The following is a 15,302-nucleotide window of genomic DNA, read 5'->3' as shown; positions in this document are numbered from 1 at the left end:
CTTCCACACCTGATATGTCCTCCTGACCCCACCACACTGTTTTTTATTCCATTATGGTAGGTAACCCAAGCCTTAGTTTCCCCAACTGTAAAGTAGGTAAAATAATACAGAATATCCTACCTTCGGGATTGTTGCGAAAACCTTAAAAGTGCTAGATGAATATAATTACTCATCTGTTGAATTCCTACTCACCTTTTAAAACCCAATGAAGAGGTCAGTTCCTGTGATAAGTCAGAACTGGCCTCTTCCCCTTTCAGACCTGACAGAACATTGTTCTGCACCTTTTTAATCCACTTTGGGGCAGCTAGGTGGTAGAGAAGATAGAACACCGAGCCTGGAGTCAGAATATCCGAGTTCAAATCTGGCCTCCGAAACTAGCTGTGTGACCCTGGGCAAGTCACTTAACCCCTATTTGCCTCAGTTTCTCATCTATAAAAATAGGGACACACTGGGAAAGGAGATAGCAAACCATTCCAGTATCTTTGCCAAGAAAATCCAATGGACAAAGTCAATGGGGTCACAAAGAGTGCGACACGATTGAACAACTGAACAACAACAATCCACTTATGCATTATAGTTGTCCGTGTAGGTAGCATATTCTCCCCAACATCCAACCTTCTCCTTTTAGACTGCAAGCTTCAAGCAGAAGGAAAATAAGATGCTATGCTTTTAATTCATCACTGGCAACCAAACTAATCCACTGTTGCTGATACCACATTATCTGCTACCACAGAAGTCCACACTTTTAATATAAATTCGTTTTAAGTGCTGCTGTAAGAACCTAGGTTCAAATCCCGCCTCTGAAGCTTGTTGCCCTATGTAACTTTGAGCAAGTCACCTCCCTCCCTGGGCCTTTTCCCTCACCTGTAAAAGGAGTGGATTGGGGCAGATGGTCTCAGAAGCGGCTCTCAGCTCTAATATAACCCAAAAAGCATCAGAAAGACAGGTCATCTGTGGGCATAAAAGTAAGCTGCCACAAATAACAAATGATGTCTTTCAATCTGAGGACATCGTACAATGGGAAAAGGAGGTGAGATGGGAATAATATAAAGAGAATGAGATGGGATGGACAACCCGAGTAGTACATTGGCAGCTGAGGTGTTAAACAAGATGGTAAACTGATACCAGCATAGTGGGTAAGTCTATGGAGTACAGGCTTTGGGAACAAAGAATGGATGAATCACACAGGTAAGGAGAGGCTGCAATTGGCCTCGGTGGAGGAATGCCACTGATGAAATCACAGGACCAAAATTTCAAATCTTCCTCAGGCCGTTCTACTGAAAAGAACCCTTAATGTGGTGAATATTTCCCCTTCCCTGGACCTCTTCTAAGTGGAAAGAGGTTCTGGAGAAGCTCAGGATTCCTTCCTAATCCTTTTCACTCCCCTAGCTACTCTTTCCCTCTCCCGAAGCCTCGTTCAGTGGAAACTCCCAACCTTAAAGACTGCCCCATCCGAGATCTCATGCAGTTCTCCACCTAAGATCCAGTGAGCAGAGCCAGGGGCAGTAGGCTCAGCTGAGTCAATCCTCCTGACCAATATTCAGCCACGCTTTTGTGGAGAAGAAATCACTCGGATGACTGGGAGAAACCCAGGCAGGGGCCTGATGTTAAAGGAAGGTGGGTAACAGAAAGGAGAAAACCAATGGAAGGAGAAAATGCAAGCCAAATTTGCAATCTGACAATGGCAACCTCACTCATCCTCTGCCGTACCTCCTTTCCTCCCTCGCCTCACAAGTCAAGGAAAAGGGATCTAACTTAGAACAAAAAGGGATCCTATGAAAAGGGATCATCTAGTTATTAAAGCAGCATGGTATATAGTTAGAAAAACACTGATGTTGCTGAGAAAATCTGAGTTCAAGTTCCAGGTCTGACATACGATAGGTGAGACCACTTACACTTTCTGTTCCTCAGTTTCTTTATCTGTGATATGGGAACAATTCTTACATTGCCTTTCTCATGGGGGTTACTGTGAGGAAAGGCTTTTGTAAACTTCAAAACACTCTTAGAAAATTGGCTCTTACTCCAATCCCCTCATTTTCCACATGAGGAAGCAAACCGAGGCCCATGAAACCTCCCTAAGTACACATCGGTAGCAATACTAATAGTTCTTTAAAATTTTTTTTAATCCAATCTTTGATCTTTATTTTTATACTTTGTGTTAATACATTTATATTTTTAATTTTTTTTTTTATTTTTAGGGTTTACAAAGCACTGGCCTCACAACTATCTTACAAGGTAGACTGTATATTGCTAGTTTCATTTTACAGGAAATTGACGTGGGGGCAGTGATTTGCCAGGGTCATACAGATAGGTACCAAGAGTCAGAATCTGAATCCAGGCCCACCGACTGGGATCTTTTCATTACACCATGGAATTCCAATCACTTGCACTTAAAAACATCACATGAGCAATAACACCTCATCCCTTTCTGAATGTCAAAGGTTCACCAGTGACAAGACAAAAATAGCCTAAAGAGAACACAATGGAGTAGGGAAAGAAAGCAATTCTAATGAGACTAAAGACACAAGACATGGACATTTGTAATGCAAGTGGTACTTTAATACAGTTCTTTGAAACACTTTCAAATATAACTACAAGTTTAATCAGGAAAATGTCTAAAAGACACATATCTCTTAACTGTATGTACATTGTTTTTAAAGGATTATTTTCCTGAACTCTTGTCTTGCTACATTGGATTTTATAAAGTATAAAATTATTTTTTCCATTTAAAGGTTTTATACTAAACGTATTGTTCCTCTCAGTTTAAAATTATAAACCCATTGCCAAAAATCTCATTTTTAACTGGCAAAAAAGCCACCCTTAATAAACAGGTGAAAACCATAGGCTAACACATTTTAATTTCTGATTTACTAGATAGTAATGATTAGTGAACACAACAAGAAAAATCCAGCTCCTCTTTTGTTACAAAAGACTTTACCAAAATTCATTTTTGTTACCTGTAATGAAATTTCCAGATTGGTTTTTACAAATCAATGAATTTAAATACTAAACAATTCACAGGGGGAACAAAGAAAAAAAAGTCTTAAAAATCAATATAAATTAGCTCAGAAAAACATGTGTTATGGAAGACACTCCAATTAAGAACTCAAAATGTTTTTGAAATGGTAATAATGGGAGCTAAGTGCCTACTATCATTAAACACAGTGAGGATCCTCGAATATCTCTTCCTTTCACAGCAGTTAAGAAAACTGCTGCTAAAATGAAAATATATGATGAATTTTTAAAAATTAGGCACAGCCACCCTAAAAATTAAAATTTGTCATCACAAATGGGTTATTTAAAAATGAACAAATTTATTTTCCTCATACCTGGATTTTTTTAAAAACCTAAACTTATGATGGCAAAATCAACCAGTTGGGTCAATGTGCTATGAAATTACTCAGAAACGTGGGAAATGAAAATCCTGAGGTCAGAATTCTCTTTAGAGAAACGGAGAGCAAGTGATACTAGCTAGTGTTAGAAATGCTAAAAACAAAACAAAACAAAAAAACCCCAAACCAAAACAAAACACAACTCTGGGCTCAGTCAGTGCGGCTCTCTTAAAATACAGTGGATAACTAAAAATAGGAGAACACAGAATAAAGTGTCTTGGCCAACACTTTACTCATAAACCAATTACTGCATAAATAAAAAGTGCTTGTTATCTACTAGTACACAACACTAAAATATCAACCCTGCACATCCAGAATTGCCCATGACCCACTGCCAGCAATGGGGGTGGTGTACTAGGGATGCCATGGTATTTACAAAAGTTCAAAAAAAAAATTTTTTTCTTCTACTTTGATTTCCCTGAAGTTGTAAAGGCATCATCACACCATTAAGCAAAAAACCTATTTCTTTTTCACATATTAATTGAAACAAAAGTGAGTTCTGTTACAGAAAGGTGAAAATTGAAAGCAAACCCTGGGCTCTTTAGGGATTTCAGACCACTGAGTTTTCATATTGGTTCATGATTAAATTAAACATAAATAGAACAACATTCTGAAAGGAAAGTGAATTTATTATTATTTTTCCAACATGAAACGTGCAGAGACATCTTAGCTCACACAGGTCTGTGGTACTCCTGATGGCTCTTTGCCAAGGCTGAATTCTGAAGACTCCTCATCCACTTAAATAGGAGACTAGTAAGGAAGATGACGCTCATTCCTGGTACGTGCTGAGTCACTTACAAATTCTCAAAGGTCATGTGAAAAAGAAAACCATTTTGGATTTCAGTCAGATATTAAAAATGAAATGTCCAGATATGGTGGAAGGACCAGATATAGTCTGGTGTCTCGTGTTCTGAAGAAATGAGTTTATGTCTACAGCACCACAAAATCAAGCTTTCAGATGCCATGACCAATTATCTGGGAGTTATAATCTGCAGTCTCCATCTTAAAAATGTATGGGATGACGCTGTCAATTCGTACGTTGCCAATGAGACCTTTAAAAAATAACTCTTCTGTGATAGTAGCACTCATCAGCCTCAGTGCAGGCAATCTGAGGAGTAGCCTGGATAACCTAAAGAGGACAAAGCCAAGCCAGCAATCAGACAAAAGAAAAATACAAGGGAGCTTATGGACAAACCTACATTTACTCCTCATCTCCTGGGTTTGGGGTTTCACCTTGTATGGCTGTTTCTTACACTATTTTTTATATATTGGCATACTATTTCTTGTAAATGAAGGTTACAATTTAAAGAGGAAAATTATAAGAATTTGATATGTATACATAGTTTGTGGCTTAATTTAAATCTCAGATTTTGGAATGTTTAAAATGGAAAATGAAGTTCTTCATTTACAGTTATCCACAAAATGGAGTCTGCAGAGATGTGTAGTGAGTGTTTTAGAAAGAAAAGGAGGAGGAAGAAGGGAGGTGTTGGTGTACGAAGTCACCTGTGATAAAGGGTAGGATCACCAAAGACTTTGCTGAGAAAGGCAACAGATTTTTAAAGGTGAAATTAAGCATGAACATTACACCAGAAATCTCTGAAAGGGTTGCTTGCCCTTTGTTGTCAGAAAGGACATATCAAACTCCATACGTCCAAAGCAGAATTCACAATCGTTTCCCCAAATCCTCCCCTCTTCTGCACTTTGTTATTACAGCCAAGGGCACCACGATCCTCCCCATCACCCAGGTTTGTAATTTGGTGTCATCCTTGACTCATCAATCTCACTCCACACATCCAATCCAATGATGAATCTCATCGTTTCTACTTCCACAACATCTCTCTTATACGTCTCCTTCTTTTCCCTCACACAGTCACTAAGCTAGCTCAGGTCACCATCACCTCTTGCTTGATTATTGTAATAACTTTCTAAATGGTTCTAAAAAGCCTCAACTCCCCGCCCCCCCCTCCGATCCACCCTCTTTTCAGCTGCCAAGGTGACTATCTCTGGAGTGGGTCTGCCAATGTCACACCTTCTCCTCACACTCTCAATAGGGTCTAGTGGTTTCTACTGCCTCTAGGATCAAACATAAAACTCTGTAAATTTGGTCTGTAAAGAGAGTTAGGGCCTCCTCCTCCCTCCCTCTCCAGCCTCCTGGCACTTGACTCTTGTCCATATGCTTCCTGACGCAGCTCTGCCAGCTTCCCCTATCTATTCCTTGTGTGACATTCCACCACCTCCTTCTCTGACTCCACACTTGCTGTCTCCCCTCCTCACTTCTACCTCTTAGCTCCCCTGGCTCCTTCAACACTTAGCTTAAATCCCATCCTCTGTGGGTGGCTTCTTCTGCTTCTTCCCTACTAGCAGACAGGGTGCCTTCTCTTCTGAGATTATCTTACATCTGACCTGTATGTATCTTGTTGGTATCTGGTTAACATGCTTTTTCTCTTCACCCTTAGCCCCATTCCATGGTGAACTATCTGAATAAAGGAACTATTTTGCTTTCTTTATATACCCAGCATTTAGCCCAATGTCTGGCAAACAGTAAGTATTTGATTTGTGCTTGCTGACTTGTTCTACATGACATTAAATTCTTCTAACAGTAAAATACTAAACCAATAAATAAGTGATCACATTAATAAAATATCACATTTATTTTGAACTTCAAATTCTACAAATTACTTTACTCACCACAAACTCATAAGGTAGGCCGAACAAATTTTACCATCCACATTTGACAGAACACTGAGGTTTAGAGAGGTTAATTATCCGCCCCTAAATTTACACATCTAAGGAGATTCCCAGCTGGGATTCAAACCCAGATCTCCTGACTGCGTGTATTAAGGGAAAAGGTCACCAGGATATGTGAGGAGCAGACAAATGGAAGATGAGCTTCAGTGGGCCTCAGGGTTTAAGGAACAGGAATCCTAATCACATTCAGATAGGAAGATGGCCACTAAGCTATTAGTTACAATTCAGGAAAAGGATCTGTGTGCCCATGAATACAGATCTCTATAAACATCAATCCAAAAGAACCAACAGAACATTGGTGGATAATCAGGAAAGGCACCAGAAACAAAGCTGAAATGAGCATCTTTCCAGTCAAAGCATGATGGTAGCCACCTCTGAAATAACCAATGCAATTCTGGTGATTCTACACCAAAAAAGACATAATGATGCTGGAGAAGGTTCAGAGAAGTGGAAGAAGAATGAGGAAATGGAAGCGCCTTCACCTGGAGCAAGAAACAGAGGCTCGAGAAGAAACCCAAGTGAGGGCCAGGCAGGTTTACTGAATCCCCTGACTGAGCGCCACCACCTGAAGCTCAAATAAAATTTACACAAGGATCCAAACGGTTTGTTCATGGAGAACAACGACTCCGAGTCAATAAGTCAAATGAGAGGCATTTGCCCCAGGGAGCACACGGCTGGCCTTCTAAGGGCAGAATCACAGGAGTATACATCTAGAGTTCAAGGGACCCTAAAGGTCATCTAGTCCAACCCCTTCATCTCCAGGAGGAAGCAAAGGACACCAAGAGACAGAAATGGCAAGGCTGGAGGACATACATTACAGAAACAGGGGAAAGTGTGAGCAAAGGTGTGGAGATGGGAGAGGACAGTACTTAAATAGCGGATGGAGTTCAGTTCCCTTGTCTGGAACAGAGTACAAGACGGGATACAGAGAGTGCTAAGATCTTGGCAACTGGGCCCATCACTTCCTGACAAACAGAGGGAGGAGAAATGGAAAGAGTGAGAGATTTTATATTCTTGGGCTCAAAGATCACTGCAGACAGCAAGTGCAGCCATGAAATTACAAGACGCTTGCTCCTTGGAAGGAAAGCTATGGCAAATCTGGACAGCAGACTAAAAAGCAGAGACATTACCTTGCCGACCAAGGCCCGTACAGTCAAAGCTATGGTTTTCCCAGTAGTGATGGACGGCTGAGTTGGACTACAAGCAAAGTTATATCAATGCTTTCAAAGTGTGGTGCTGGAGAAGACTTGAGAGTCCCTTGGACAGCAAGGAGATCAAATCAGTCAATACTTAAAGAAATTAACTCAGACTATTCACTGGAAGGTCAAACACTAAAGCTGAAGCTTAAATGCTTTGGCCACATAATAAGACAGGACTCACTGGAAAAGACCCTGACGTTGGGAAAGACTGAAGGCAAAAGGAAAAGGGGATGGTAGAAGATGAGATGGATAGATAGTGTCATAGAAGCAATAAACATGAGCTTGGACAGACTTTGGGAGACAGAGGAGGACATAAGAGCCTGGAGTTCTGTGGTCCATGGGGTCACAAAGACTTGGATATAACTGAATGACTGAATGATAACAGAGAGTAAAGAAGAGAAGGTTGGATAGGTAGGTTAGAACCCTACTACTGTATAGGGCTTTGAACACCAAGGTCAGGAGGCTGTATGTCAACAGAAAATCAATAACGTTTTGTGAGGTATATGGGTGACAGATCCATGTTTTACAAAAAAAAGCAGTGCAGCATAGTCAATAGAGAGCTGGCCTTGGAGTTGGTAAGAAATGTGCTTAAGTGTCACCTTTGATACTATGCAACTCTGAGCAAGTTACTCAGTCTCTCACTGGCCCAGGAAGCTAAGACTTTAGTCAGTAGAGCAGTTACTACATTTAAAGACATTCTAAACTGATCCCTTCTCCTGACCCTACCCCACAGCATTTCCAGACAGAGCAGAAGAGCAGAGGACAAAAACCTCTATGTTGCTGACTGAAAGTTTATTTAAATGTTTATAACTGGGTCAGGTGAGGTAGTACACACCTGTAATCCCTGCTCCTGGGGAGGCCAAGGTGGGTGGGTTAGGGAGTTTTGAGTGGAGTACCAATGATGTGAGCCCCTGTGTGGCAGGCTCCAGGATGCGTATGGAGGTTGCAGCCTGACCCAGGTCAGAACCTAAGCAAGCCAAAGTTTCCATGGGGACTGAGCAGCAATGGGACTGAGCATGTGGGTGTGACAAGGATCCAGCTTCAAAGAATGAATGAATGAATGAAATTACTCATCGAAAAGAAACCCTGACATACTCAATGACACAAAAATTCCTCACCCCAATTTTTTAAATAAATTTAACTAAAGAGGTATTAATGCTATTTTCTAAAAGAATTTCTAATTAGCATAACTGAATCAGTCTTTTTTTTTGTAATCTCCAAGGAGGTACAACTACTATTATTGTTGCTGCTGCTGCTACTGTTGCTACTACTACTGCTACTACTACTACTTTTACTAACTACTAGTACTACTACCACCACCACAAGCAGCAGAAGCTGGCATTTACATTGAACATTTCGGATTTGCAAAACAGTTTGCATACCTCATCTCATTTGATACAGAAAAGGGTATTATTACATAATCATTTAAATTCTACACACCTGTAGGTATCATCTGGGTATGTTTTTGTTATGTAATCTTGAAACTCCATGTAAGCTTTTTCTTGAAATTTCTCAATCTGTCCCATGTTTTCTAGGCCTGGATGATCTGAAACAACAAGGCAGACGTGGTTATTCTAGGTCAGAAAAGCTAAGTGGGTGCCAGGCCTGAGCAGAATGGCTCAGTGAAGAAGCATTGTGTTTAACACCACCCCTGAACATGCACTTTCTCTGAAATCATGACTGCAGCTACAGCTCAGTCACCCACTGGGTGCTAAGCCTGGGGTAACAGCTGAAGCATTGGGACAGAGAATCACGTACTTGTCTGGGCTCCAGACCTTGCCCCAGGGTTGCCATTTCATTCCTTATCAGCCTCTCAGATGCTAATGGATTAATGGTCTTATGGATAAAAGTCACTTGATATTTAGATTAATTCGGGCACACATTTTCCTATAACAGAATCAGCAAATACATGAGAGAAACAGTCTTTGAAGAAATGATGTCACTGTTCAATGATCTTCCTAAAGTACAGGGCAGTCTAGGAAACAGAGCTCTGAGCTATAATTCAGAGACTTTGGTTTTTGTTCTAGTTTTGCTACTGGATAGCTGAGGACAAGTCAGTATCTTCTCTGGGCCTCCACTAAATTAAGATTAACCAATGTTTATTAAGTGCCTCTTCAGGCAAATGACTTGCTTGGGTGGGCCTCAGTTTCATTGTCTGTGAAAATGAGGAGAATTATGTCTCTAAGAGTTAAAAGAAAAAGAGAAGGAATCCACAGCTACAAAAATACTGACTACAGTACCTTTTACTGTAAGAACAAACTGGAAAAGAAAAAGGTACCCATAAATGTGGAGAACGGCTGAAATACGATGATATATGAAAATAATGGGATATTACCACACCATAAGACATAATTAAAGGGACAGTTTCAAAGAACAGAGGCCACAGTGAGAATGGAGAACAGGGTTATGAGTAATAAGACAAGGAAAGATGGAAGGATGAAAGATTATGATCTTTTTTTTTTGGCGAGGCAATTGGGGTTAAGTGACTTGCCCAGAGTCACACAGCTAGTGAGCGTTACATATGTCTGAGTCCGGATTTGAACTCAGGTCCTCCTGACTCCACGGCCAGTGCTCTCTCCACTGTACCACCTCGCTACCCCTGAAAGATTATGATCAGATAAAGGTATCTCAGAGTTAATGAACATGGAAGCAGAACATTTGTGGTGATGGTGAGATCATGGATGTGACTCTATCTGCACCTGACGTGGGATGGAAGTGGGAAGTTAGGGAGTTTGAGGAAACATCAATATGGACCCCAGCCACTGCTTAGCTCAGCGCCTGGCACAGAGCAGGCACCTAAATGTTTACTAACTGACATGTATGTTGAAGTACCCTAGTATTTCAGCAGGAGGTTGGGGTGGGGAGAAAGACTGTGAAGTAGGCACTGAAGTCACTGAGAGGAAGAAAATGTCTGAACTGAGACTCAGATTAAAGAAATGCTAACAATAGCAATTAAGGAAAAAAGGAGCAGCTAGGTGGCGCCCTAGAGTCAGGAAGGCCTGAGTTCAAATCCAATCTCAGACACATAATACCAACTAGCTGTGTGACTCTGGGCAAGTCACTTAACTCTATTGCCTAGCCAAAAAGAAAAAGAAAAAAAAAAAAAGAACCATCCTGGAAAGGTATATTTTCTTTGGAGGTTAGTTAAGTTCAGAATGAGGGCAGTTAGGCGGTGTGGTAGATAGAGCGCCACGTCTGGAGTCAGGAAGACTTGAGTTCGAATCAGGCCTCAGACACTTACTAGTTGTGTGACTAAGTCACTTCACCCTGTTTGCCTTAGTTTCCTCATCTGTAAAATAAGCTAGAAAAGGAAATGGCAAAGCACTTCAGTATCTCTACCAAGAAAACCCCAAATGGGGTCATGGAGAGTTGGACACAAATGAAAATGACTAAACAACAAACTCATAATAAAAAACATTAAGTATTGGCCTAAAACAAATTTCAAGCAGTGGCAGTCTTTACCCCACAATGTCTTTTTCAACGAAGTCTTTCTTTACCCTGCCCTCACTCCAGTGCCAGGATTCCTTTCAATGGCACCACTGTGGAGCCGACCAAAGGTGTCCAGAACAAAGAACTGAGTGAGAATGACAAGACCAACGCACACACCAAGCGCCTCTGGACAATCTGATAAAACCTGGGATCGTGGTGTGCTAGACGGAATCGCAGACCCTGCAAGGGAGAGGACTTCACCAATGAGATGGAAGTGAGGGAGGGGTCCCCCATCTGTGAGGAAGGGGGATGAATTTGGTTTGTGATGAGACGAATTCAAGCGGAGGACCGGCCACTGAACACTGACGTGCCCACAAACTCATGGAGACCTAAGAGCAGAGCTCAGGGCAGAAAGTACGACAAGTGTTCCTGATAATCAGGAAATTACTGCAAAAAGTCAGCTTGGCAAGGAGTAGGTGGGGGCCCCGTAGCTAGACGCAGTTCCTTTGACAGTGCTGGTGTTTCGTCGGACTAGAAGCTCGGCGCCTGTAAATAGTACAATGGCAGCTAGGAAAGTTCATGTGGCCCTGGCCTTCATTACGAGGGGAGCGAAGGGGTGACAGCCCTAGAACCTTGCCTGCTAAGACCACAGCAGACACTAAAGAAGCTGGACGGCTGATCTGGACAGTCCAAACAACAACCAAGGTACTGAAGAATAGCAACACGTGCACTTTTACACCACTGGCATGAGAACGGTACTTTGCTAACTACAAAGTGCAATTAGTATGTTGTTGTTCAGTCGTTTCAGCCACGTTCAACTTTCCATGACCCCATTTGAGGTTTTCTTGGCAGAGATACTGCAGCGGTTTGCCATTTCCTTCTCCAGCTCATTTTACAGATGAGGAAACTGAGGCAAGCAGAGTGAAGTGACTTGCCCAGGGTCACACAGCTAGTAAGTGTCTGAGGCCAGATTTGAACTCAGGAAGATGAGTCTCGACTTCCAGGCCTGGCGCTCTAGGCACTATGGCGCCACCTAGCTGCCCCCCAATAAGTATAAGTTCTTATTATCAGTGGCATGGCATACACACTGACACCCAAGCAGAATTCTAAAACCTGGAGACGTCTCCATAAAAAGAGATAACCAACACAGATAACTAAAGGAAGTGGGAGCAATTCTTACTATTTTGTGCTTCAATCAGAAGTTGAAAACAAGATATTAAAAATGTTCCAAAAACAATAAGAAATCTGGCAGATCACATTCTGTACCACATTTTTATTAAGAAAAGATCATTCTTATTGTTTGAGTCAAACAGTTTTGAAACTACAGATTTTGAAAATTGCTTAACCTTGGCAGGCAAACATTGCTAGCACAAAATGGTAAAGAAAAATTCAAGGCAATTATCAATAGCTATAATGGCACATGCACAAAAAGACGCCAATGATAAAAATACGTTACCAATTAATATTCAAAATTAAGAAAAAGTTAAAAAAATAGGAAGAGTTCTCTGGCGACTACAATACAACAAAAAATGAGAACTAAAAGGATCTGGAATTATTTAACTTAATGAAGCTAAACTGTATGTCAGCTTGAATAAATGTCTCACTTTTAGCTGTGTCTACGAGCCTGGGGAATGGGATAACAAAGCTGGCAAACTGGTTAAAGTGGGAAATCGGAAGACAAGATTAACTCCTGTGGCACATTAAGAGCAGTAATAATCAAAAAAATTCACTGATGTCATCCATGCCATTCAGGGTCAGCAGATTCTCTCACGGTTCACATTATTCTGCACAGTCCTTGAAAATCAATCCAAAATCATAAACATGAAAACTATACGAGCAGAGGCAAGCCTGTAACATTCAGCAGCTGATAATCCAGTTTTAGTTTGTTTCACTGTAATTAATACTAGAGAAGTAGCAGAGAAATAACAGTGCTGAAAATCAAAGTGGAACATTTTCTGTTAGAAATTGTGGTGAGAAAGGTAAACAGGAAATTGGGGGAAAAATTTATAGCAAATGTCTCTGATAAAGATATCATTTCTCAAATATATGAGAAGTGAGTCAAATTTATAAGAACAGTAATCATTATTCAATTGATAAATAGTCAAAGGATATGAACAGGCAGTTTTTAGAGGAAGAAATCAAAGGTATTTATAGTCACATGAAAAAATGCTCTAAATCACTCCTGATTAGAGAAATGCAAATTAAAACAACTCAGAGGTACCACCTCATACCTATCAGATTGGTTAATATAACAGAAAAGGAAAATGACAAATGTTAGGGGGATGTGGAAAAATTAGGACACTAATACACTGTTGGTGGAGTTGTGAACTGGTTCAACCATTATGGAGAACAATTTGGAACTACCTCCAAAGAGCTACAAAACTGCATAGCCACTGACCCAGCAATACCTCTACTAAGTCTGTATCCCAAAGAGACGAAAAAAGGAAAAAACCTATTCATATAAAAATAGTTATAGCAACTCCTTGTGGTGACAAAGAACTGGAAATTGACTGGATATCCACCATCAACTGGGGAATGGCTGAACAAGTTGTAATATGTGATTGTGATGGAATGCTACTGTGCTATAAGAAATGATGAGCAGGATGATTTCAGAAAAACCTGGGAAGACTTCTACAAACTGATGCAGAGTGAAGTGATCAGAACCAGGAGAATGCTGTACACAGCAACAACAATACTATATCAATCATTAGATCAACTGTGAATTAGATATTCCGATCAATACAATGATCCAAGACAATTCTGAAGGAATTATGATGAAAAATGCTATCTACCTCCAGAGAAAGAACTGATGGAGTCTGACTGAAGAACAAAGCACATTTTTTAACTTTGTTTTTCTTATGTTTTGTTTTTTTTTTGGAGGGGGAGGTGTCATCTGTGTTTTCTTTTGCAACATGGCTAATATGGAAATGTGTTTTACATGACTTCACATGTATAATCTATATAAAATTGCTTGCTGTTTCAAAGAGGGGGGAGGAGAAGGAGGGATGGAAAGAATTTGGAACTCAAAATTTGAAAAAAGAAACGTTAAAAATTCTTTTACATATAATTGAGAAATATTTAATGACATAAAAATATATTGGGGGGAAAATATGTGGTGAGGTCTCTGGAATTTTACCTGTAAAGACAAAGACCCTCATTTCTTAGATCTTGGCTACACCTAAAAAGTGAAATGCTGTGCTAAGATCAGAGCCAGGGACTCCACCTGCACTGCTCCCAAGCTAGAAAAGGGGCCTGTGCTCCTTGTGAAATGTCCCACCAGGAGGATGTGCTGCAGAGGTGAGCCATGAGTATTCCATGAGCAGCAAAAACTAGTGCTCTGGGCACAGTCCACCTGCCTATAACTTCAGAATAAGCTCACAGTTACCTACCTGGACTGAAGAGCACAATGGCTTTCAGATAGGCATACTCATACCCATCCAGGCAGAGTTTGACCATACTGTTACAGAACTCCTGGAGCTTAAAGATGTGCTCCATCATGACTTTTCCTCTCTCTGTTGACAGTTTATCTGGAATGACAGAAAAAAATCCTGGTATTATGCAATTATGGAAAAGTGACATTTCATTTTCAAGCGCTGTTTGATCAATCTGACAATTCTGATAGTCTTACTAAATCTGAGAACCTCTGAAGAGGGCATAAAATGGAGTAATCATGCAAGATAAAAGGGAGAAGCTACTCAGCATACAAAAACATGGAGAAAAGGCAGTGTTTTCTCTTCATAAAATGTCACAAACTTAACATTTAGAAGTTTGGATCCGAAGGAATACACTCAAAAACTACTATCTGCCAAAAGCAGGAATAATTAAAATACTCCAAAGATTTAAAATTCTGGGAACAGAATTCACTCATATTTATATTTCTTTGAGGAGGGGAGGGCAGAAATATAATTTTCCAGAATTTAAAAAAGTTACAAACAACATTTCAGGTTGTAAAGCCTGGCATGATAAGTACTTGGATAGGAACAAGGCCTAGAAGACTTAAAAGTAAGATGTATTCAAGCTCAAGGATAAGAGATGACTGAGGCAAAAGACACTTAAAGGATGAAATATTTAGGTCAGGAAGTGGCATCTTCTGTGACTGCCAAACCCAAAGCAGTTATAAATGTTACTCTGACTCTGCTCTCTCCTCCTCTGCACACAATAGGTGTTGAATGAATGACTGAGCCTCCCCAGGAATGAGCCAGTACTAACATGTGACTTGTTACTGATGACATAAAGGTACCCAGTTATGTTACTATGCAATGGGATGCCAACCAAGAACTGCTGAGCCCAAACTACTGGTTTTTTACTAATAAGCTACTATCGGCACTGTATAAGAGAGGAGGGACCCTGATAGACCACACGGCAAATCTATCCCTCCCCTGAAGGGTGATTCAAACCACCATCATCTCATGAAGGTACCCCTTGAGGACAGCCAACTCCCTTTAGCCTGATTCCACATTTACCAGGCAGCCTAGAGATAATTAATCCAGTTTGCTGTTATGTCAACACCAGGATGGAGGTAGGCTGACCAGAT

The 15,302-nt window shown here is 40.6% G+C and overlaps 1 protein-coding gene across 8 annotated transcripts in view; it reads right to left on the bottom strand.

The window, feature by feature from the left end:
• Positions 1-2,537: 2,537 nt before the first annotated feature.
• NR2C1 (nuclear receptor subfamily 2 group C member 1) overlaps positions 2,538-15,302 on the bottom strand; it is a 95,177-nt gene continuing 82,412 nt past the window's right edge. For 7 of the 8 annotated variants that reach the window (XM_027855789.1, XM_027855792.1, XM_027855788.1 and 4 more), the window contains 3 exons: positions 14,158-14,295; positions 8,780-8,885; positions 2,538-4,521 (listed from right to left, as the gene is read on the bottom strand). In XM_027855789.1, coding sequence (XP_027711590.1) covers positions 4,347-4,521; positions 8,780-8,885; positions 14,158-14,295 — 419 coding nt within the window. In that variant the 3' untranslated portion in view covers positions 2,538-4,346. The remainder of the gene's footprint in view (positions 4,522-8,779; positions 8,886-14,157; positions 14,296-15,302) is intronic. The other variant, XM_027855796.1, reaches the window with a different exon arrangement.

The sequence above is a fragment of the Vombatus ursinus genome, unplaced genomic scaffold (assembly GCF_900497805.2).
Source record: "Vombatus ursinus unplaced genomic scaffold, bare-nosed wombat genome assembly UNPS02011334.1, whole genome shotgun sequence".
NCBI lineage: Eukaryota > Metazoa > Chordata > Mammalia > Diprotodontia > Vombatidae > Vombatus > Vombatus ursinus.
Note: the sequence above shows the minus strand (reverse complement) of the source record. Positions and strands in the feature narration are given on the sequence as shown.